The 25,558-nt window shown below is 39.6% G+C and overlaps 1 protein-coding gene across 1 annotated transcript in view; it reads right to left on the reverse strand.

Moving 5' to 3' along the window:
- The window catches only part of mtmr3.L (myotubularin related protein 3 homeolog L), a gene marked incomplete at its 5' end in the record, with an annotated part of 52,078 nt that overhangs the window by 4,930 nt on the left and 21,590 nt on the right, over positions 1-25,558 (reverse strand). The window contains 17 exon segments of the mRNA NM_001086542.1: positions 588-2,082; positions 3,409-3,554; positions 3,760-3,930; positions 4,209-4,394; positions 4,935-5,130; positions 10,738-10,849; positions 11,069-11,200; positions 11,309-11,517; positions 13,341-13,454; positions 13,554-13,650; positions 13,728-13,894; positions 14,401-14,483; positions 15,458-15,574; positions 15,858-15,947; positions 16,026-16,098; positions 16,454-16,476; positions 16,621-16,667. Of these exon segments, the coding sequence (NP_001080011.1) occupies positions 588-2,082; positions 3,409-3,554; positions 3,760-3,930; positions 4,209-4,394; positions 4,935-5,130; positions 10,738-10,849; positions 11,069-11,200; positions 11,309-11,517; positions 13,341-13,454; positions 13,554-13,650; positions 13,728-13,894; positions 14,401-14,483; positions 15,458-15,574; positions 15,858-15,947; positions 16,026-16,028 (3,318 nt within the window).

Consider the following 25,558-nt stretch of genomic DNA (forward strand, 5'->3'; position numbering starts at 1 on the left):
AATAGTTAAAAAACAAAACAAGACAACAAAACCCACAAAAGAAGACCAACTGTAAATTTCAAGATCATAATAATATCAGTAAAGAAGGTGTGGCTACTCTTCACTTCATCTCCTTACGACCCACTGGCTCTGAAGGTGTATCAGCAGATTACATTTTCAAATCAGCAGACCCATACATAGTACATTAGTTTGGATCATAAACCTCAATATGCTCAAACACTGTAATAATTAGGAACTATAAAAATAATAATTTACATTACAAAAATATTCCACATTAGTTTCTGCTTTGCTTTCTAAAGATTCTACTACCATCATCAGTGCATATAGAAAGGCTACTGATTCCAGAGCAGCTGTCACAGTGGTGAAAATATTTATCAAGGCTTGAGACTCTTAGTTGGGTGGAAACAGAAGCAACTAGCTGTGCCAGAATAAAATAATAAATAATCATTAGGTTGAGAAGCATGCGTCACTTGGAATTCACATTAAACAAGCAATATTATTACATTATATCTCACATAGTCAACATTTTTGCCATACAACAAGATACCAACAGTTCAATTACAATATAAAGACATATTTAGACTTACCACTTCATCTGCAAATTCACCATTAAAGCGCAAGGGACTGTTGGGAAAGAAGTTTTCTAACTGGCACCGAAGCTCCCGAACCTGTTTCTTTAAGGTTTCCACCTCCTGCTGATGGCCACACTCCATCTGTCTGAGCCTCTGTTGTATGGTGTCCACATAGAGAGGCATTCCATCATCATCGAGATGGTTGCGAGCTTGCTGTTCTGGAGGACTACCAATTCTATTCCTTCCTCCACTATGCAGTGGGCACTTGTGTGGGGTGTTACGTAGGTGAGGCTGAGGGGTGTTTGTGCTAGAGTTCTGTCGAGAGAGTCCTGGCTTGCCCCTTCGGCTATCCCCATTAAGGCAAGACCCATCAAGAGAGGGAAAAGAAAGGAGGTCCCTGTTACAATGAATCTGTACTTTGCATTCAGAGTTGTGGAAGGCACCATGAGAAAGCATGGGAGGCATACATGTCCTTTCACTTTGCAGCTGCAACCCCCGTAGACCCATCATAATGAGGCCCTCAGTGGATGAATTTTCTGGTCTTTGTGACAGTTCATTTGCTGCAGTCACATGGTCCAGTTTGCAGGGCCAGGAGACTACAGGGTCTTCGGTTAAGGTATCGGTTGAATCTTCCAAAACTACATGTGAAGAAGGAAGGGCTGATGGAAGAGGACTAGGACTGTTCTGGATATCTTTGTCAATTTTTACACCATTGTGATTCTTGGGCACTTGACTTGCACCTTCTTCAAATTCTACTCCATTTTGTTCTGTATCTCCTTCCGATTTAAAATAAGGCTTCTCGGGCACTTGGCTTGCACCTTCTTCAGATTCGATTCCATTTTGTTCTGTGTCCCCTTCAGATTTAAAGGAAGGCTTCTCGGGCATTTGGCTTGCATCCACTTCAGATTCGAATCCATTTTGTTTTGTATTCACCTCTGATTTAAAGGTAAGATTCTCGGGCACTGGGTTTGCACATTCCTCATCACAAAATTCCCGAGGTGAACTTTCATCCAGTTCTGTATCCTCAGTATTGCAGATTTTACCATTTGAAAAATTATCACATTCTCCTCCTGGCTTTGGGTTGGCACACTCCTGATCTCTGTCTGGTAGCCCCTCATTACTTTGAACATTGGGTGCGTTTCTGGTCAAATCTAAAACTTCTTCCCCTTTTACAGAAACTTCTAAAGAATTTGCTTGTTCAATTTTCAAACACTCTTCCTGGCCCTTTCCAGGCTTCCCACCTGGCTCCTCAATAACTCCCTCTTCCTTGCTGGCCTCTTGCAGTATGTTCTCCATTTGCCCTTCACCCACACCAGCTGCCATGGACAGCTGAGCCCCCAGTGGTTGTCTATCGCCTTCATACCCTTCGTTCCCCAAACTCAGCTCTAGTGAACGTCGATGGTCCTGCCACTTATCATTTAGGCTGGGATCACTGCTCCTCCTGTTCATGCAGGGCACCATCATGTCACATGCAGAAGGGAGATCATCATATGACCTGGTCTTTGACAGCCTTCAGAGACAAACAAGAAAACTAGTATCATGCAGATTACAATATACACACTGAAATGGCTGCTGTTACGGTTTTCTACAAATAAAAATCACAAAAAATGTGCACTTACCACATAAATGGAAATAAATACTATATAAACGGCACAGGTCTGGGATACAAACGAAATATGCCAAATTGGTTGCCATTAGCAAAGTAACCTTGCACTTGGGGCTGGTATGCCTCTTCTGGCTTGTGGTACTTTGTGGGAGAGATTGGTGGCACCAACTTTTCAGTGACCTGTGCAACAGCTTGAGGTGGGTGCATGTGCAGTATCAAGCACTGCTGTGCCCTGCAGTACTAGCTCGGGGCTACAGGTTTGTGACTTTAGATTTTTCTTTAATGTTTGTTAAACAGTAATCAAATAATAAACTAAACTATGAAGAGCTACATATCCCATTATGAATTTGGCAGTTTATTTTCCCTCTCCCATTAATAGCAGTGTTAAAGGAATAGTTACAACAAAAAAAATTAAAGTGTTTTAAAGTAATTTGAAAATATATGTACTGTTGTGTTGCATTGGTAAAACTAGTGTGTTTGCTTTAGAAACTCTACTATAGTTTATATAAACAAGCTGTGGTGTAGCCATGGGGGCAGCCATTTAGGGTGGTGGCACACCCTAAAAGCTAAAAAAGAGAAAAGGCACAGGATACACAGTATATAACAGATAAGCTCTGTAGTATACACTGGGATCCTTCAGAACTTATCTGTTATCTGCTGTGTATCATGGCTGCACAGCATCTTGTTTATATAAACTATAGTATTGTTTCTGAAGAAAACACACCAGTGCAGGATAACAGTACATTATATTGTCATTCATTTAAAACCCTCATTTTTGGTGTTACTGTTCCTTTAATGCTTTATGATGGAGATTCAAATGCTGCTTGACTAAAAATACAGGTATGTTATCCATAATCAGAGAGTGCATGGAATATAGGGGTTTTCTGTAACTAGATCACCATACCTTATATCTAATTAAAACATTAAACCCAATAAGATCGTTTTGACACCAGTATGGATTTATGCTAGCCTAGTTACCATTAGGTACAAAATAAAGTTATATTATTACAGGGAAAAAGGCAGGAAAGAAATGACAAAATAAATATTTGCTTAAAAGAGAAGATGGCCTTTCAAAAAATTGGAGATTTCCAGATAACAGATCCCATACCCTTATTTGCATACTTGATTTGGGCCTTAAATCTCTGCACTAAGCACACTCAAATTAGCTAATTTCCACATAATAACTACATTATAGAGGGTATAAAAGGCAACAGACTATTATGCTCTTACCTGCATACTGGTGGTTCCTCTGTTGCAGACCCAGAAGCAGGGTAGGGTGTGCAAGATTCCTCACTAGGAGTGGATGGGGAGGAGCCTGGTAGATAAACAGCACTCCATAGCATTAAATTCCGCACATGGCATACAGGATACAGTACCTGAAATTTAAATCATACACAAAGAATACAAGGTTTCAGAGCATTTGTCATGGCTTTAGAATCCATGAGGAAGAAAAGTTAGTGGAAAGTAGCACTGTGCAGTATGGATACATGGATAGTGGAGACCACACATGTTTTGGAAAGGTAAGTATTAGCAAAGAATAATGAAGGCAACCATACTGTCAGGGTAAAAAATGACACTCACAGTTTCAGACTGAGACGAGTATAGCAAGTTCTTGAAAGCACGGTTCCCTGCACGCAGTAAGGACCAGACTGAGCATGTACGCTCCTGGATGTGCTTCTCACTTCGCTCCTTGGCATTGTTACATAGGAAAGTCCCAAACAAACAGGAATATGTATGCTGCACCAGCTTAACCTACAGATACAATCAATACAATCAATTCCTCTCTTTGTTGTTAATGCATTGCCATAAACAAACACATGCCTAGTAATTGTATACATAAATGAATGGCGATGGTTTTGTGGATATCCATGGGGAATACCTTAGAATATAATACGCAGTTGCCGTGCCTCAACTATTAGCAGTTTCTAATTAGAAGTTTCTAATAGTTGTTGGAGTCATCTATATGTATGCACTGTTCATACAGAAATGCTGCACTTCTCAACATCAGCTTTAAACTCGTTTGAACTTACCAGAAAAGCTTCGTTAAATTCAAAGGAACATGGAAACTGCCTATGCAGTTGGTGCACGCAGTCTAACCACTGCAGAAAGACAGGACAGCGCTCATTCAGGTCTTCAGAGTTCTCTCCATGTCCACAGCGGTCTGCAAATTTGTGCCCAAAATCCAACCACTCCATCTCCACCAGGACTTGGAAACCCTGTAAAGTAGGGAGAGGAATGAGTAAATGTCACACCTTTACAAGCTTAGATGACATATTTAAAGACACTTGCATTTACTAGAGGGTAAAATGAAATACTATATATAAGTATACACAAGGTGGCCATACAGAGAGAGAATCGCTCCTTTGGTGATGTAGCCAAACAAGCAGATCTCTCCCCAATATGCCTACCTTGAGGTGGGCGATATCGGCTGATCTGATAGTGGGCCCTAGGGCTCAACGATCGAATCTTAATGAAAGGTATACAGTCGGGCAGATCTGCATCAACGAACAGATGCGGTCTGTGATCCAACGGAATTTTTACCCCTGCCCCATCGACATCTGGCCTGCTCTTGGCCAGATATCGGGTAAGCCTGTCGGAGGGCCCCATACACGGGCCATTAAGCTGTCGACTAGGTCTGTCTGGCAGCTTTTATTGGCCCGTGTAAGGCCACCTTTATGCAATGTAATTTACAAACATTTACATTAATGGAGTATTGCCCTATTAATGTAGTTGGTGCAACAACAGAACCTGTGTACCTCTATAGTTCTATAATAAGGGTCCAGCAGCAGTTTGGAGAGTGCCACAATTTGTGGGGTACGATCCCAGCCATCAGAGCAGTGAACAAGAACAGGCCTTTGATCTTTGTCTAGCGTATGCACTACCAAAAGGGATGATTTAAGCAGCATAGAGAGGTGCTGCAACCATTTGGTACCTTCCAATGCAGAAAGCCAGCTGAAAAAAAAAAAAGAGAACAAACATGATCTTAAAGAAATTCTGGTGTACCCATTCTGCAGTTTTCTGTTTAAAACTTAATTTACAACTCATCCCTCTGTACTTTTAGTTATCATTTGTATTAGGCAGGGATCTTTTCATCAGACAATCATTTTTTTGTGTTGCACTTTTTTGTGGTAGTTATCAGGATCCCGGTAGATGCTAACAATGAAACAGGTGACCTCATTTATTTTTTTCATCCAGTTATCTGAACTTAGAGACAGACACACAGACAGATACAATATCTGTAAAACTGAAGTCTGATGAATACAACATTCAGATTCATCCTACATAGAACACTGTGTATTTAGAATTGATCAGTTTCTGTGACCGATGCAATTTTGTTTTGATAGCTCCCAATGATCCCTAAGCTTAGTATCTCAACAGCAGCCCAGAGCATGCTGGAAGCTGCTATGGACAACATTGAGGCAGCGGCAAACGTGGGGGAGGAAAGGAGGCTCGCAGAGCAACCAGTGGCAGGGGCTAGTGGAATGGGGGGAAGGAGAAGGGGCAGTGGAGGCTAATAAGGGAAGCGGAGGTGTTACAGTGAGGAGGGGAAGTAGTGGACAGAAGGATGGGGGGGCTGGTCCACAACTTGTCCAAAACAACAGATTCACCATTTTGGCTGAAGATGCTGAGGAGGAAAGCTCTGAACTGGCGTGTATGGAGCAGACTGACTCTCAGAGCACCCTGGGAGGCAGTGCTTCTAATACGGGTGGTGGGGGGAGTGCAAGGAAGGAAAGGCAGGTTTTAGTTATAGGGGATTCAATAATTAGAAAGGTGGATAGGGTAATCTGTCGTAAGGACCCTTCATGCCAAACAGTCTGCTGCTTGCCTGGTGCTAGGGTTCGGCATGTGGCGGAACGAGTGGACAATTTATTGGGAGGGGCTGGGGAAGACCCAGCAGTCTTGCTACAAATAGGTACCAATGACAAAGTTAGAGGAGGTGGTGAAATCCTCAAGAAAAATTTTAAAAAACTAGGTGTAAAGTTGAGGGCGAGGACTTCCAAGGTCATTTTCTCAGGGATATTACCTGTGCCATGAGCAACGCTAAGAAGACAGCGGGACCTTAGGGAGATTAATGTGTGGCAGGAGGAGGGTTTTGGGAGAGCTGGGCTGATTTTTCAGTCGGCTACAGGCTCTTTGCTAGGGATGGGCTGCAACTCAATGATGACGGTGCAGCTGTTTTGGAGGGGAAGATGGCTAGAAGGTTGGAGGAGATTTTAAACTAGGTGTGGGAGGGTTCAGTAAAAGATTCAGGGGAAGACAGGTTAGATGAGATAGTGGGCAAAGGAAGGGAAAATGTAGAAGAGATTTGGTTGGGGTACTGTTAAGGATAGGGATGACCACATGTCATATGTTCAATATGGTACCAGTTTTAAATGTTTGTTTGTAAATGCAAGGAGTCTGACTGGTAAAATGGGAGAGCTGGAGGTGCTGGTGCTGAAGGGAAAATATGATGTGATTGGTGTGGCAGAAACATGGCTGAATGAGTCGCATGACTGGGCACTTAATATCAGCGGCTAAATTTTGTTTCTGAGGGACAGAGGCAATAGAAAAGGAGGAGGGGTATGTCTGTTTGTTAGGCAGGATTTAAAAACTTATATAAAGGAGTAGGTTATGTTAGAAAATGAGGGGGTAGAAGTCTTATGGGTGGAGTTCTTCACCAATTGTAAAGAGTTCAGCAAATTAATTGTAGGCGTATGCTATAGACCCCCTAATGTAAATGAGGAGGAGGAGGCTAAGCTTCTGATGCAAATAGAAAAGGCTGCTAGTTTGGGTAAAGTAATGATAATGTGGGGATTTTAATTATCCAGATATTGACTGGAGCAACAGTACTGCCAGATCAGTTAATGGGAACAAGTTTATAAACTTGTTGCATGACAATTTTATGGCACAGGTTGTTGAGGAGCTAACCAGAAAAAATACTATTCTGGATCTAGTGATCTCTAATGACCCAGAACTTATAGCAAATGTGCAAGTCATTGAACCCCTGGATAATAGTGACCATAATGTCTGGTGCAAAAAACAAATATATACTTGGGGAACAAAAACCATGAATTTCAGAAAAGTTGATTTTAGTGCCTTGAGAGCTGCCCTACAGAGTATTGATTGGGGCATTAAGTTTTCAGCTAAAAACACAGAACAGAAATGGTTGTCATTTAAAATAATATTAAATCATTACTGTTCTCAATTTATTCCCTTAAGGAGTAGCTCTAAGCATCATCCATTTAAAAACTACAAGTCTGTTTGGACAGAAGCTGCATAACACTATAATAAATGTTGTAAATCAGCAATCCGGAAAGGCAAAGAAAGGAAATGAAGAGTGCATTGCGGCAGAGGCTAAGACTAACCCCCAAAAGTTTTTTTTAAATACATTAATAATAAAGAGATGCAGGTTGAGAGTGTTGCTCCATTAAATAATGGTACCAGTGTGGTGGTAACACTGTTTTCTTCAATGTATACAATAGAGGAATCAGAGTTCCCAGGCTCACTTCATAGCTGCAGTGATGGCTCAGAATATGATTCATAAAGCTTTAATAAAAACTAATGTAAACAAGGCTCCAGGGCCTGATGGCATACACCCTCGGGTTCTAAGAGAGCTTAGAACAGTTTCAGGCCAGCCCATATTTCTGATTTTCTCAGATTCACTTTCATCTGGTATGGCACCTATGGATTGGAGAAAAGCTGATGTTATTCCAATATTTGATTTCGATCTCAGCCTGGCAATTATAGGCCAGTGAGTTGACATCTGTGGTGGGAAAATTATTTGAAGGCTTGTTAAGGGATCACATTCAACATTTTGTCCTAGTGGCATTATGAGCAGCAATCAGCATGGCTTTATGAAGGATAGGTCATGTCAGACAAATTTGATTGCTTTTTATGATGAGGTAAGTAATATGCTGGACAGTGGGGGAGCAGTAGATGTGATCTATTTGGATTTTGCCAAAGCGTTTGATACTGTGCCCCACAAATAACTAACTAAACTAAGGTCTGTTGGGCTTATTGAAGTCATTTGCACATGAATAGGAAACTGGCTACAGGATCGGGTACAGAGGGTGGTTGTTAATGGTCCCTCAGGGCTCAGTATTGGGTTCACTTTTATTTAACTTATTCATTAATGATTAAGGAAGGGTATTGTAAGTAAAGTATAAGTGTTTACAAAACTATCCAGCCCAATAAATTCCATCCAGGATGTGGCATCCTTGCAACAGGATCTTGACAAACTGGCAATCTGGGCAGCTAAGTGACAAATGAGATTCAATGTAGATAAATGTTAAATCATTCACCTGTGAAAATATCCAAGCCACTTATACCCTTAATAGGACTGCACTAGGCAAATCCATTATGGAAAAGGACCTTGGAATCCTTGTAAATGATAAACCTGGCTGTAACAAGCAATGCCAGTCAACAGCATCTAGGGCAAAAGGTCTTAATTAAAAGGGGCATAGATTCAAGGGAGGAGAGGGTCATTTTTTCACTTTATAGAGCACTGGTAAGGCCCCATCTAGAATATGCCGTACAGTTTTGGTCTCCATCACTCAAACAGGACATTATTGTATTAGAGAAGGTCCAGAGAAGGGCAACTAAACTGGTAAAAGGTATGGAAAAATCTTAGCAATGAGGTAAAACTGGGGATGTTCACGCTGGAGAAGAGGCGCTTAAGAGGTGATATGATAACTATGTATAAATATATAAGGGGATCATATTATAATCTCTATAATGCTTTATTTACCAGTAGGTTTTTCCAGCTGACTAAAGGTCACCTGATTAGAGAAAAGAGGTTCCGCCAAAATATTTGGAAGGGGTTTTTTACAGTGAGAGCTGTGAAGATGTAGAATTCTCTCCCTGAATCAGTTGTACAGGCTGATACATTAGATAGCTTTAAGAAGGGGTTGGATGGCTTTTTAGCAAGTGAGGGAATACAGGGTTATGGGAGATAGCTCATAGTACAAGTTGATCCAGGGACTAGCCATTTTGGAGTCAGGAAGGTATTTTTTCCCCCCTCTGAGGCAAATTGGAGAGGCTTCAGATGGGGGTATTCGCCTTCCTCTGGATCAACTAGTAGTTAGGCAAAAAAAGTTAAAAGGTTGATCTTGAGGGACGTGTGTCTTTTTTCAACCCAACTTACTATGTTACTATGAAAACTTGGACCATTACTGTTACGGTAGCAGCAGAGACATTTAGCTGTCCTATACATTCAATACATAAAATACAGTATCTTTAGCCATATTCTCCTAATTCTAGAAAAGCAAGCTAAGCTTAATTGGCACCCTTATAGTGCTGGTACTCTTGTACGGAAGTGCACTTTACAATATGTGGCCCGTAAAGGGTTAATTCAACTCTGATGCATTTGTGTATTTGAGCTTACTGCACAAACACTTCTCTTCTTGACTTGCAGTGTGCTCTTTGCACCACACTGAATTATATATGCCATCAAGATGTTGCCAGAACCAAGCATCATCATCATAATTTGTTTTAGCCACAATATGCAGTAAAAAACACACTGCTAAACCAGTTATATATTTTTATACCAATAAATAATGTCTTGATACACGCTGGATGGCGTTCGCTGTGAGTGCTTTCATGGATTGTGTATATATATATATATATATATATATATATATATATATATATATATATATATATATATATATATATATATATATATAATGAAATCAAACTTTTTCCAGTGCTGCCTTTTCGAGGTAAAATTTTTGAGTCTGTGGATCTTTCTATATTAAGATATCTTGGAAAATTGTTACTTTACTGCTCATGCACAAGCCTAGCTAGATACAAGGGACCACTAAGTAATACAATTAAGGTGGCAACAAGGTGCTTAGATAGAAATAATCCCGGAACAGTGCATTTTTTTCCTCCCTAACAGTAGTACATAGAAAAAAAATAATTTAATTCACTTAGGGGTACCTAAAATATTGGCACTCCTAAATGAAGAAGCCTTTCCTTGTTTTTAACTGAAGAGTAACACTAAAAAAATTTAAAGGGGAAGTATGGTCAAAAATTATAATCCCCCTTTGCTACCAATGAAAAACGAGTAGGCAGCAGTGGTAGTGACCAGCACTTGATAGTGAGGTGCACAAGGCGTCTGTAAACAAGACTGCCTACCAGTTTTTCATTGGTAGGTGGGCGGGACTAGCAGAGGAAGCAGGCAGGCCAAGCAGCAGAGAAGACGGCCATGGACCATGACGGTTTTGAGCGCTGCTGAAATGAGCAGATATGTGAGGGAATTGATTGCGCTGCAAGCAACACAAAACTGGCTCATATAAAAATAATGATTTGCAATTTGAAAAATGTTTATATTCATTCCCAAAGGCAAAGGGGATTATCATTAATGACCATTCATCCCCTTTAATTTTAATGCAATTAGGATATAAAGTACAGTTGTCCTGCACAGGTAAAACTGGTGTGTTTGCTTCAGAAACACTACTGTAGTTTATATAAATAAGAAAGAAACAAGAAAGCAGCATTGATAGTGTTTCACAATCTGTGTATACCACAAGCTGTATGGTGGCTTGAAATTCATAGACAATACACAGTGATACTCACTTGGCTGGGTCAGGCGTCTGTGTGCAGAGCAGGCGCAGAGACTGGAAGCTTTTACGAATGTAGTGAATATTGGCCATTCCCATGAACACAACCTCACAGTTAGGATAATACTCTGTTAAAACAAAATACACAGTATTAAACATTAGCTGTAACAATATTAAGCAAAACAGAATATATTTGTCAATGAGAAATTGAATTCTCTTTATCCATAACAAATGCAAAGCATAGCATTCTCAACTAGCTAGTTAAAACATTTCCTCATCACACAAGGGTTCAAAAAAACCATAATTTATTTATTTCCAACCTTAAACACAATCCAAAACATCCTTACCAGGGCACTCACAGCCTCCACCCTTGGCACGGTTGGCCACTGCAGCAGCATAGGATCTAGCATCAAGGATCAGCAGTTTTTGTGGCTGAACTGAGGGGCTTTCAGGAGGTGGGATGTTTGACAAGGAGGATTCTATTGGAAGACACAGAAAAGATCTTTCAAATTATGGACTCTGAACCATGAATAGATTTTAATTATAATTAGTTGCACTATAGTCTCAAACAGTGTTTAGATTCCTACCAAAATCTACATCGGCCAGAACTCCACCATTAATGTGGTTGCGGTGACAGCTGCCATTGGCCATTTTGCCTGGGCTGGCTCGACTACTGTCTGTGGCACAGGCCTTAGCAACAGACTGAACAAGATGCTCATCATCTGCGTTTCTCCAGCCCCACCAACTGACTTCAGGTTGCCCGCATCGTGCAATCACAGCCCCGTTACTCTGGTGCCTGGGAAAAATCAGTCAGTATGTTTATAATAGGTGAAAATCATTTGAAAAGAAATTCAGCAATAAGCAATCATCTTGCCATTGGATTCAAGAGTTAAACATTCTCTATGCACTACAACTCACAGCATCCAACCAACAGACTAAGGCAGTCTGAGAGTTGCAGTGCAGCATTTGTAGGGTAGCAGAATACACAGTTTCTAGCTCCAATACTTTTTATGTAATGTAGCAGTTTGTAATTTTTAGAAAGCCTTGAAAATTAAGAAATAGCCTTGACATCAAATACCTTCATTCTTATAGGGGAACTTTTGCAAAAATGTAATATAAGCGTAATCAATCAAAAGAGTAACTTTTAAAATAGTGCAGTTTCTGAAATAATCTAATGTAGATCATTTCTTATTTCATAATGCAATATATAATACACCCTTCTCAGAGAGATTTAATTGTTAAAGTAGTGGTTTGCCTGTATGTTAATTGCCTTCCTTTTCCACCTGTTTCCAACATGCAAACGATGGTTACTGCAGGCCAAAAAAACTATTGATCTGTAAAAAATCATAGCAAAAAAAAGAAAGTTGTGCTCATGACTAAATGTTACACCATTAGCATCATACTAAAAGTTCATGTAAAAGTGAATTACCTCTTTTATACTGTACCCATCCTTTTGGTTAAGGCGATGGGTGAATATTAAGTTCCACCACTAGGGGGCTGATTCACTAAGGGTCGAATATAGAGGGTTAATTAACCCTCGATATTCGACTAGGAATTAAAATCCTTCGACTTCGAATATCGAAGTCGAAGGATTTAGCGCAAATACTGCGATCGTAAGATCGAAGGATTATTCCTTCGATCTAACGATTAAATCCTTCGAATCGAACGATTTGAAGGATTTTAATCCAACGATTGAAGGAATATCCTTCGATCAAAAAAAACTTAGGAAAGCCTATGGGGACCTTCCCCATAGGCTAACATTGACTTCGGTAGCTTTTAGCTGCCGAAGTAGGGGGTCGAAGTTTTTTTTAAAGAGACAGTACTTCGACTATCGAATGGTCGAATAGTCGAACGATTTTAAGTTCGAATCCTTCGATTCGAAGTCGTAGTCGAAGGTCGAAGTAGCCCATTCGATGGTCGAAGTAGCCCAAAAAATACTTCGAAATTCAAAGTTTTTTTACTTCGAATCCTTCACTCGAATTTAGTGAATCGGCCCCTAGGTGTCAGTTATCCTCTTTCACAGGAAAAGCAATTGCAGTTTTGAAAGAACAAACATTTCTATACTTTTGGTTTCGTTTAAAAGTACAGGTAAAGTACAGGTAAACCACAGTCGGGAGGTATTTCCCAGTGACACTACTTACTACCGCAACCCCTGGGCTGGTGCTCCTCTTCTTTAAAATTTGCACTGTCCCATGGTAATTTCCTGCAAACACCAGTCTTGCCCCCCATCTAAGCTAAGCGAAGACTAAGCAAGGTACATCAAAAAAACTCATGTATTCAGCATTTTTTACAGTTAAAATATAAAGCATAGCAAACCAGTGTTTGCTATTAACCAAATTGACTTGGGGTTTCAGAATAATTTAGCAGAACAAATAGGTAACCTCTCATGATGCTACCATAGCCAGACTTCATGTTTGTCCCTCTAAGGCCACCACAGTTTGGGAATTACTGCTATGAATTGTAACAATTCCTATATCTGAAATGCTGTGAAATACAAAGATTTAAATAACGCTCACCTAAATAATTACCAACATGAAAACCAAAAAGGCTTGCAATGAAACATATATTTAAAAAAGTATGTTTGGCAGAAATCATGGTTTTATAGGAATCCAGACTCACCTGTACACCACTGCCGGAATACGCTTCCATGAACGAAAGCTGGCAACACTTTCCAACTCTTTGTCTGTTATCCAAGCAGGGATGATCAGTTCCTGTGGGTAACTAGGACACAGCCTATGCAAGAAGAAAAGTAAGCTACTATAATGCACTGTTCATAATGGTATATTAAACAAAAAGTATTTTTAATAGAATAGAAAACATGGCCTTAATTACCTAAACTTCTCATTGATATTCGAAATTCTCCAAGCATTGTCCATGTCAAAACCCATTCGTTCCACCTCATTCTTAAATCGTGATATTACGTGGTCACCTGCACAAAGAAGATTAGGTTTCACTAAAATCTAGAATTTTCTGGTAGGCCAAGGAGTAAGGGAATATGCAACACACCTGGACGACACAAGTCTCCATGCTGTTCTTTTTCACTTGCGTACACCTCCATGCACCATGCATGGTATGCAAAGGAAAAGAAGTCCTCAATTCGACTGGGTGGGCGCAGAGCAGCATTCATGCGCTTCTGCCATTCCTGCACTTGCTCAAAGTTGGAAAACTGGCACCTAGGACCGTACAGAGGTACAGTTCAGTCACCAACAAATACTTCTAAAAACAACATTACCTTAACAATTAAAAGAATAAATCCTTATAAAAAGTTTCTTTAATAAATTGACTTGCTCCCTATTTCCAGTAATATGGCATCACATAGTTCTGGTACTGCTCAGATGCAACAATGTTTTCAGAGTGATATATAGATCATGCACTGAAGAGTTAACGGACTGAAGTGTAGCTTTTATTACAAGAAAACGCATAATATGCAATTTCATACATTCCAGAAGTTATTTTATATAATCTAGCCTCTTTCATTATGATCCATTTTATGACTCTTGTGAAAGAAAGACTAACTCAAAACTGTTCAAAGTACAATACTTATTTATTTATAGATAAATTCTTCATCAAATCACATGTATGCCATTTTGACAGGCTTCTTTTAAAAATGTTGTTACACAGACAGTCCCCCCAAATAACAGTCTACTATACCAAACTGGAGTTCTGCTCCATATTCTACCTGATCACTTTACAGTCTTTGCAGGTTAGATGGAGCTGGAAAGGATCACGGCACTCCACAGATTCAATCATCTGCAGTGGAACCTACAACCAAGACCACAAATTTATTAATAAAATAAAAACAGAAAAGAGTTTGAAACAGACCAGAGAACAGAATATTCCAGCACATAAGAACGGCTTAGCTCACCTTTTTGGTCCATTCCATAAATACAGTATTTAATTGAAATTTCACTATATCTATTAAGGGTGGCATCAGAGCCGCCATCAGAAATCACAGGGCTCCATACAAAACATTTTCTGTGCCCCCTGCCCACCCCAGATCCCGCCCCCACGCCATGAGTGGTCAGGGCCCCCTTATAATTTAAAAACAAAATGGCAGCCAGGGTCCCACATAAGAGATTTTAAAAAAACATTGGTGGTCAGGGCCCCCCTACAAGTTAAAAAAAAAACATTGGCGCCAAGGCCCCCCTTACAAGTTTAAAAAAATTGGGTCCCCAGAGAATATTTAAAAAAAAAAACATTGCAAGAGGCGGCACGTCTTCAGAGGCTCGGCGCTGCCAAGGGGGGCCCGGCTATTTCAAAAACTGCAGCACAGCCGGGCCCCCCTTTAGGCCCGGTACAGTTGTACCTCCTGTGCCCCCCTGATGGCGGCCCTGGTGGCATTGACATGTTTTAGCTGTCATTATACTGTCTGGGTGGGTATAGAAGGGGGTGGATCTGTGATAAAAGAGCAGTGAGCACAAATGGGGGTGGAGTCACATGTCATCTGCTTAATGCAAAGGAATCGAGTGAGTTGAGTAGGGTAGGTGTATGTGGAAGACGGGGGCTGCTAGGAAAGGAGGAATCAGAGATGGGGCAGATTGGAGGCCTGCCAGAGGCAGAGGACTAGTTATTACTAATTTAACACAAGTACATTGCCACCACCCAGGTGGAAACGCTAATTAAGGAGATAAGATCTATTGGGAAGAGTTTTCTTTTGAAAACCAGTCAAAGAAGAATACATGAGAATTTAGATTACAGTTGTGTCACAGGCATGCAGCATGAGATGGGTCACTCACATTGATAGAAGATTCTTTATATTTGATGTTTAAACGATAGCTGGATAAAGAGATGACTGCATCCTCTGCCCGGCCCACAAACTCTGTGCTCTCCCCGTGCAGCTCCTGGAAAGGAACCTGAACAAATAATAGAAATGATAAAAACAAGAAGCAACCATAATCTTTCAGCCATCACCAATTTACAAGTAGGCCTGTAACTCACAGCATAACAGTGTCTCGTTAATCAAAAGGGGTTGCAAGATATTTGGATAGTTTTGCTACTCAGATTTATTAAAAACTCAAAATAAGTTCCTTATTTATAATGAAGGTGAATAAAGCTTCCAGCCACCTTTCTTAAAGTATATCTGAAACAGGTCCTTGTTTTTATAGGGTTTGTTACATTCATAAATGCGCCACTCGCCTGAAGGGTTTCATCTTCCCTGATCAGCTGTTTGCGTGGAAAAATCTGGTTGGCTTGGATACACTCTAGGCTGCTCTGACTTTCTTCATCCTAAGAGACATGGAATGCTATTAGGTGGGCACATTAAACAAGGGGGTAGAGATGATAGTGAAGAAAATCAAGTCTTACCATGGCAAATGAAACCTGTACGACTATACAACGTCTTTACCAAGGCCTTTGACCTTCACAGAATCCAACTGACCTAGAAAATCAATAACAATTACCGTACATTGCAAAAAGAACCCTGAAAAGCTTATAGCTGTTGTATGAATGACAACACAAATGCTTGCTTAGAACTCATGGGTAGACGCAGTAGAGTGAAACGCTTTGCATTTAAGTTTGGCTTTCAATATACTGCGAACAAACATAAGACAGTGATGATGGACTTTTAAAGCAATACCCCGGCCAGAGCATTTGTAAACGAACAGGAGCACCAGGGTATCAGGTTAGCATGTGTAATTGCCTAACACTTTGGTTGTGACAAGACAAAGACTACGTACATTACACAAGTCATGTAGTAGTGTGCTCATGCTACACACAGGAGGGGGAATGCTTACCAAATAAAATATCCCACTGGCTCCTGTTCAGTTCATGGCAAAAAAAGGAGGAAGAGAGAGAGAATGGTCAGACTGATCTAAAAATTTCAGTACAGCCCCCCCCCACCAAAAAAAAAAAAAAAATCTTACACATACATAAAAAGGAATTCCTTCCTTCTTCTACTCACACTTTGGAGTTTCCCTTCCTTGGCGGCTGCAGGTTTAACACATTTTCCTACAGGGAATGAAGGAAAAAAGGAAACAATTTTTTTAGAAACATAATTTTCTTCTCCTATGCTTCTTGCACAAGAATTTAGAATCATGTACCTTAATCACTATTCTCTGCTGCAGCAGGACATTTCACTTTATTACATGGGGTTCTAGATACAGACCCATCCTTAACCTCTTGGAGATGCAGTTTTGGATCCTGCAGGTTAAGAATCACTGATTCGGTATTACGTAGAGTCAAATATTGCAGCAATACCAGCTTTAAAGGGATGGTTCACCTTTACATTAACTTTTTATTAACCTTCATGTTTTCTTTTTTATTGGTTTTCCAATTATTTGACTTCTTCTGACTCTATCCAGCTTTCAAATGGGGGTCACTGACCCCATATAAAAAACAAATGCTCTGTAAGGCTACACATTTCTTGTTATTGCTACTTTTTATTACTCATCTTTCTAGTCACGCTCTCTCCTATTCATATCCCAGTCTCTTATTCAAATCAATGCATGCTTGCTAGGGTAATTTGGACCCTAGCAACCAGATTGCCGAAATTGCAAACTGGAGAGCTGCTGAATAAAAAGCTAAATAACTAAAAAACCACAAATAATAAAAAAATGGAATTGTCTCACAATATCGTTCTCTACATCATACTACAAATTAATCTAAAGGTGAATAACCCCTCTAAACACCCAGCTTGCAACTGATGTTTAATTGGACTAAGATCATTGGACTGGATTTGGCCGAAGGACTTTTATATTAAGTTCTTGTGTGTGGAAGTGTTAAGGATCTTTAACTTGTTATAAAACAGCTTTTATTCAATCATTAGAAGACTGAATAGTACTAGCTTTTGTTTACACCACCAATTCTTCTATCCATTTTAACAAGATGCCCATGCCCAGTCCCAGCTGATGAATTCCCTCTACTTTCCAGAAAATCTGTTCACCACCCATACACATATAACCATGTATTGCAGGGCATGCACGCAACATAACTTAAGAAATTAATGTAAAGGCAACGTTTTAACTGTTTCACCAGTCATTCTCACATTAAAATTACAAGTCGGATATAATCTTACTGAATTTACATAAAGGTAAGCAGAATAGTTGAAGGATGATCTGTAGTTGAAAACCCTAAAGGTGCAACCCACATAAATATAATATACAGGTATGGGACCTGTTATCCAGACTGCTTGGAACCTGGGGTTTTACAGATAAAGGATCTTTCTGTAATTTGGGTCTTCATACCTTAAGTCTACTAGAGAATCCTGTAAACATTAAATAAACTGAATAGGCTGTTTTTGCTTCTAATAAGGATTAATATTTTATCTTATTAATATCTTAGTTTGGATCAAGTATCTGGTACTGTTTTATTACTATAGAAAAAAGGAAGTAATTTTTGAATTTGGATTATTTGAATAAAATGGAGTCTATGGGAGGAGGTCTTTCCATAATTCAGAGCTTTCTGGATAACGGATCTCGTATCTGTATAGGCAGAGAATAGAAGTTCTGCTTATTCTAAAATAAAAGGAATGACAATGAATGCAACTGGTATGACTTTATAGGGTACAATACAAAAGTACTAAAATGACTAAGAAAAATTAGACATATCTCGCAAGGAAAGCATATGACTAGACAAAATAAGTACAGGTGTGACAAAGGGAACTATTAGCTGTGAGCATTGATTTTACGGCAAGCACATACAGCAGGTACTAGTGCTGTAGGATACCATGAAAACGTGACTAACAAAAGGCAAGCTCTGAGACTCAGGGATACAAAAAATATTTCTGTTAAAGGAAAAGTAACAACAATTAAAATACAATGTACTGTTGTCCTGCAGTGGTAAAACTGAGTGGTAAAACGGATGTACTATTATGTGTACAAACAAGCCGCTGTGTAGCAATGGAGGCAATTGAAATAGGACTAAATGGCACAGGTTAAATTGTAGATAACAGATAAGCACTTTAGAACACCATTATATTCTACAGAACCTACCTGCTATGTAACCTAAGCCTTTTCTTCTATGAATGGCTTTTACCATGGCTACACTGCAGCTTATTTATATATTACTATATTACTGAAGTAACACATCCGTTTTACCAGTTCAGGACAACAGTACATTATTTTTTAATAACTGTAAAATAAATTCATCCCTTTCCTACTTGGTGTTACTATTCCTTTAATGCTGGGTGCTTCTTGGATAATGTAAGGATTTCTAAGCAATAAAAACATTTACAGTACAGTATGAGATCAGCGCAAGGCACGCACATGCTATCTGACAACTAACATGTGCCTGAGGAAATGTTCTAGCCACAAGAGAGGAGGCCATGCATGTGTCAGCTGGCTCATAACATGTGGCTCTAGTCAGGCAGCAGATGTAATAGTTCCAAGCTGCATTTTGAGAATATTTTCAGTGCATCTCAACCTCCTATTAGTTGGGCCTTAGCCCGGGCTGGTGCATTTTCTTCTAATAGGAACATCAGCCCGTGGTTTCAGGTAAGTACATGCGATCACTTGGGGGTGCCTAACTTTTGGCACACCCAAGTTAGAAGACCAGTCCTTCTCCTTTAAGACAATGAAAATACTGGGTCACAGCCAACAGAGATGAATTCTGGAATGTGCTGCTAAAAAGCTCAATGACCAAGCATAGGTCATCAGATTTTATTGGTCCCTGATTAATGGATTGTCTGCAGCTATTCAGTTTATGCAGATGACTGCATGAGGATGTGGTTACGTTTATTAATGTTATATGAAGTGGAGCCTTCTTTGGCTTAGCCAGGAAAAGTCATGCTCAGCCTAAGCCAGTACTGAAACTCAGAGATCCTGATCATGTGGATGCTAAGTGGCTCATAGCAATTTTTATGCACTAAACCGTTGACAGTATAGTCTTCTCACAAGCTCAAATATCTGCTTTGGTTATTGCTAAAATGATTTAATTCTTGAATTCTTTGATATAAGCATCAAATGTTTTCTCTTTTTAAATTAAATCCATGTGATCATTTCCAGCAAGCACAAAGGTTGCACTAGCTTAGGATAGAATACACACTCCGACTACTTTGTATAATCAGAATTTAATTGCCTCTATTATTGTATGTCCTCATTTGACCACACGAGATGCAAAATAAATCAGATGTGTACTTGTTTACTCTTGTGAGAGCCTATAACCTATATTTTGATATATGCTATACCGATCCAAATGCAGAACATTTGTAAAGCCAGTCTTCAGAACAGTATGTTCTAGGCCCCAGACGACCTTAGACGACATCTTCAGCCTCCAACTATTCCCTCCCTCTGGGCCTAGTTTGTTTCTACATCACAACGCATATGTTTTACATTTATTGTTGAGTCTCTAGATAACACATTATTGCAGGCTATAAACCAAAAACATGAATCTGTTGAGTTTGAAAGTTATTTGACACAAAAAGAGACCCAAAAGCCCATATGACTGTCAAAACTACTGAGAAATTGGATCTTAAAGTACATTTGCCGCCCAGACTTAACTTGTAGATTTAGGAGCTTGTATTAAATAACAGAGATGCTGTACCACATCAAACACCCAGCAGTTCTATCCCTGCTGAATTACAGCCTCCCAAGAAAGAGGATCATACAATTGTGAGCAGAAAAAGAAGCCTGTCTATTACAGGGATCACTAAGCAAAGGGCTGCAAACCACAGGATGTATTACAGGTATTGGATCTGTTATCCAAATCCTTGGGACCTGGGGTTTTCCGGATAACGGATCTCTCTATAAATTGGATCTTCATACCTTAAGTCTACTAGAAAATCATGTAAACATTAAACAAAAAGGATTAATATCTTCGTTTGGATCAAGTACAAGGTACTGTTTTATTATTACATAGAAAATGTTTAAAAATTTGGATTATTTGGATAAAATAGAGTCTATGGGAGATAACCATTCCATAATTCCGGAGCTCCGTTCTGGATAATGGATCCCATACCTATAGTATGCTATATGCTATATGCTATAATCTGGTTCAAAGCTATATGCTATAATCTGGTTCAAATTGCCCTTAAAAAAAAAACTATAGAATACAACTTCAAAAACACAGGTAAACAATACATTTTGCTCAGACTCTCATTTCTGTGATAAAGCCAGATAATTGGACGAAACAGTTGCCAGTCTTTAGCGCTTAGCCTGGGAACTCTATGCAAGTCAGTTTGTCCACCTCATGTCCATGTAAGTATCTCATGGGTACTCTCTACTCAGGGTTGCTCCTACACTCAAAAGCACACAGGTAGTTTAACTGGCAAAATGTTGTAAGCACCAAGGAAGTGATAGATAATCTCTGTAAAGGCATTCCGATCACAATAATACTGGATTAAGTATTGCTGAACACTTTCTGCTTATTAGTCCATTTACGGTACCTTATAAACCACTCTCTCTTACAATTAAGCATTGGTAAAACTTGGACAAGAGCTGGGAGTCAAAAATCCAAACTGCTGTCACATACAGCTCTAGGTCACCAGTCTGACGGCTTAGGAAGATTATTTCAGCAACCAGTATTCCTCGGAAGTCTCACACAACTCACATGTCACAGTCTTCCCTCTAATTCCATCAAGCGTACTTATTTTCCAGCTTTAGGTAGCATGTTAACTTCCCTCATGCATATCACTTCAATGCCCATTGAAGCATTTGTGACTGAGGAATACATTTTTAGGCAGGTCAGATAGCTTAGCCAGCTCCAGTAATATTGCTATGGGGAGAAGAGGTTCCCAATAGAAGTGAGGCCTTCATTGAACTTAGGAGAGATTTCAAATACGGTGTGCTGTTCTGGAGACTGCTGGAAATGTATTGCCAATTGTACAGGCTAACTATGAGCAATCACTCCTTACAAGTAAAATGATGTGCAGCTCTAAATAGCATAGGAGAGGTGATTGGCCTAGAGTATAAATCTTACTGCCATGAACTAGTACAACAGACTATAGAATTTAAAATAGGTAGAAGCCGACACACCTTTTCTCTGCATCACAATATACAGGCATGTCACTTCTTTATTGCTTTTGTTATAGTCCATGTTCATCTGCAGTAGCCATTGCACAATTTAATATGTGGCGCCTGTGAATCAGGACGTCACTAGTCCTTACATTTGAGGTATTTTTGCAATCTATGTGCAGCAATGTAACTAAATAATGTTCCACATCCTGTGATAAAATAATAAAAGCCCCAGCACAAACCTCAAAACACCAACATGTATATCTACTGTTCAGAAAGGCTATTTGGATAGATTTCATATTACAATACTGCACATGTGATGGTTGGCAGATCTAAATGAACACACTAAAATAAGAATTCCCAGACTTCAGTAATATGGAGTCTATTGTCAGTCAAGATATACCTTCAAGATTTACCAGATCAACAGGGTAATCAAGGTTCTGTAACTGTGTCGCTGAATATGTATTCAGGTATGGGAAATTTAATATTGGTCACATTGTTCCTACACAAATGTAATTTACCAAGCTTAAAAGGATAAGGAAATAGGATAAGCAATCCACTAGTGAATTCAATCATGATTTCTCTGTGGCTGGTGATTCTTTTAAGAAAAAAATAAAGGCATGAGGGGAAAAAAACAAAGCACAGCACCACTATCTTAGCAAGCATCCCTCAGCAGACATAAAGGTAAGGGCACACCTGGCGATTCGCGGAGATTAAGTCGCATGGTGACTAATTGCCTCCTCTGTGAGGCGACTAATCTCCCTGAACGCCTTCCCCCTGTCTTGCGCCAGTTATAATGAAAAGTAGCCTGCGGCATGGCACACTCGGTGCTTCATATTCCGAAGTTGCCTCACGAGGAAACTTCGGGCGACTTGGGAATACCAAGCGCCGCGTGTGCCATGCCGCAGGCGACTTTTCATTATAGCCAGCGCAAGACAGGGGGAAGGCTTTCAGGGACATTAGTCGCCCCAAAGAAGAGGCGATTAGTTGCCAGGCGACTAAATCTCCCCAAATCGCCAGGAGTGCCCTTACCTTAAAGGGGTTGCTGAACCTTGAGTTAACTTTTAGTATGATGTAGAGAATGATATTCTGAGACAATTTGCCATTGGTTTTTATTTATTATTATTTGTGTTTTTTGTGTTATTTGGCTTTTTATTCAGCAGCTCTCCTGCTTGCAATTTCGGCAACCTGTTGCTATGCTATGGTCCAAATAACCCTAGCAACATTAATTGATTTACAAAAGAGACTGAGATATGAATATGAGAGGGCCTGAATACAAAGAGGAGTAATAAAAAGTGTCAATACCAAAAAAACGTGTAGCTTTACAGAGCATCTGACATGGGGCTAGACATATTGTCAATTTCCCAGCTGCCCAAAGTCATGTGACTTGTGCTCTGATAAACTTCAATCACTCTTTACTGCTGTACTGCAAGTTGGAGTGATATCACCCCCCTCCCTTTTCCCCCCCAGTAGCCAAACAAAAGAACAATGGGAAGGTAACCAGATAACAGCTCCCTAACACAAGATAACAGCTGCCTGGTAGATCTGAGAAGAACACTCAATAGTAAAAACCCATGTCCCACTGAGACACATTCAGTTACACTGAGAAGCAAAAACAGTAGCCTGCCAGAAAGCATTTCTCTCCTAAAGTGCAGGCACAAGTCACATGACATGTGACGTGTCAGATTTCAAAATTGAATATAAAAAAATCGGTTTGCTCTTTTGAGAAATGGATTTCAGTGCAGAATTCTGCTGGAGCAGCGCTATTAACTGATTCATTTTGAAAAAAAAATTTTTTCCATGACAGTATCCCTTTAAAGGTGAACCACCTTTTTAAGGGCATACAAAGGCATTTTTGAGAGATTCAGTGATGAGTATTTTAGCAAAGACAATTTTGGCAGGGTATTTTCTGGGGGTGACATAGTAGTGTGCGTCATTGCCCTAAGACTTACATTTTTCCAAATGTTTAATTTTTGCTTTACCCTGGGCTTGTACATTTGTTTTCCCTAAACTAAGCACCAGTCTGGAAAAAAAAAAACTATAACAAACCAGGTAACCTGCGATATCACTAAATAAGCATGTTGACATGTAAAAATGATTTATAACTTCTTTATTTTGCAGATAACGTGGCCAAAACACAATGGAGTTCATGGTGTTTGGGAAAAATTGGAATATGCAAATTTTCTGTTGAGCATACTCCAATTCCTCAATTGCTATTAGGACAACGACAAATGAGGAGATTAGTCATCCCACCAATAACCTGCTCTAGCGTGGACAACTAATCTCAATTATTCAATCTAGTGATGTGCGGACCGGCCCGATACCCGCGGATTGGGTGAGGGTCAGGAAAAACCCGGAAAAGCCTGGAAATTCTGTGTGAGGAAATTTCAGGCATCTTTGCGACATGTATGTTTCCCCAGCAGTGATTTGCATGTTAGCCGCTGGGGAAGAATCTGGAGATCAGTCGCCCGCACTAGTGTAGTTTAATTGTGGGGCAACTGATCTCGTCATTTGTCATTGCCCTAATAGCAATTGGAGTATGCGCAGCAGAAAATTTGCATATTCCAAAGAAGATTTAGACACTTCTGGGTTATCTGTCTGTTTTTTTTCTAGCTTTGCTAGATTCACTTTTGTGTGATCATGCCAAATGTTTATCAGTCTAATGACTTGGCAGGGAGGCCACATATGCACCAAAGATCACATGGTTTGGTCATTAAGCAGTCAAACTGTATTTCATATTATAGGAGGTTTTCTACCACATTTTCTGCCACAAGCATTATTGGATTTTAATAGACACGGTGAAGACAAAGAGTGGAGTATGCCCTTAATTATTTTTCCACCCATACAGTTGTTTATCAGTACCTGAAACTCAGAGATAAATTCTCCAACACAAATGTCAGCACTAGATAAAACCCGTGTGGGTTTTTTTTTTTTTGTAAGTGAAAAGCGTCTTAACACTTTCGCCATCTCCCTGTAAATATTTTCTTGTCCCATTTCAATGCATCTCATATAAACACACAGATATATTATAAACTACAGGTATCAGATCCATCATCTGGAAACTCATTATCCAGAAAGCTCTGAATTACGGAAAGGCCATCTACCATAGACTCCATTTTAATCAAAATTTTTAAAATGATTTCCTTTTTCTCTCTATACAAATCAAACAGTACCTTGTACTTGACCCAAACTAAGATATAATTAATCCGTATTGGATTACGGAAAGAACATCTCCTATAGACTCCATATAAAATATTCCAACTTTTTTTAAAATTATTCCCTTTTTCTCTATAATAATAATAAAACAGTATCTTGTAATTGATCCAAACTAAGATGTAATTAATCCGTATTGGAAGCAGAACTAGTCTGTTGTGTTTATTTAATGTTTACATATTTTCTACTAGATTTAAAGGTATGAAGATCCAAATTATGGAAAGATCCGTTATCAGAAAACCCCAGGTCCCAAGCATTCTGGATAACAGGTTCCATACCTGTATTCGGGATAACAGATCCAAACCTGTATTACATAAAAACAAAACATTACTGGGGGAAAAATATGAGACTGAATTAACGTGAGGAAAATCAGCAGGCTACTGCTAGAACATTGACAACTGTTACCCAAATAACTAGTGTACAAGTGTGTTGGCTTGTAAGTTCCAGAAAGTATACCAAATAACAGCATACCCACCCAACTGTCCTGTTTTTTGCGGGACACTACCGATTTTGACAGCTCAACCCGCAGTCCCAGCTTGTTACTGAAATGTCCCGACTTTCACTCTGATTTCTCTTTGATCTCCTGCACTGAACAGCCAGAAATAGATACAAAGTTTCTAATTTGATTGGCTTTTGGTAGATTAATGATTTTTATGCAGACCAACGGAGTGGATCTGCTTCTCTCAAACCTGCAAAAAAAAAAAATAAAAGCTGAGAGCAGCAGAGCCAATGTCTGTG

The sequence above is a fragment of the Xenopus laevis genome, chromosome 1L (genome assembly GCF_017654675.1).
Source record: "Xenopus laevis strain J_2021 chromosome 1L, Xenopus_laevis_v10.1, whole genome shotgun sequence".
Taxonomy (NCBI): Eukaryota; Metazoa; Chordata; class Amphibia; order Anura; family Pipidae; genus Xenopus; species Xenopus laevis.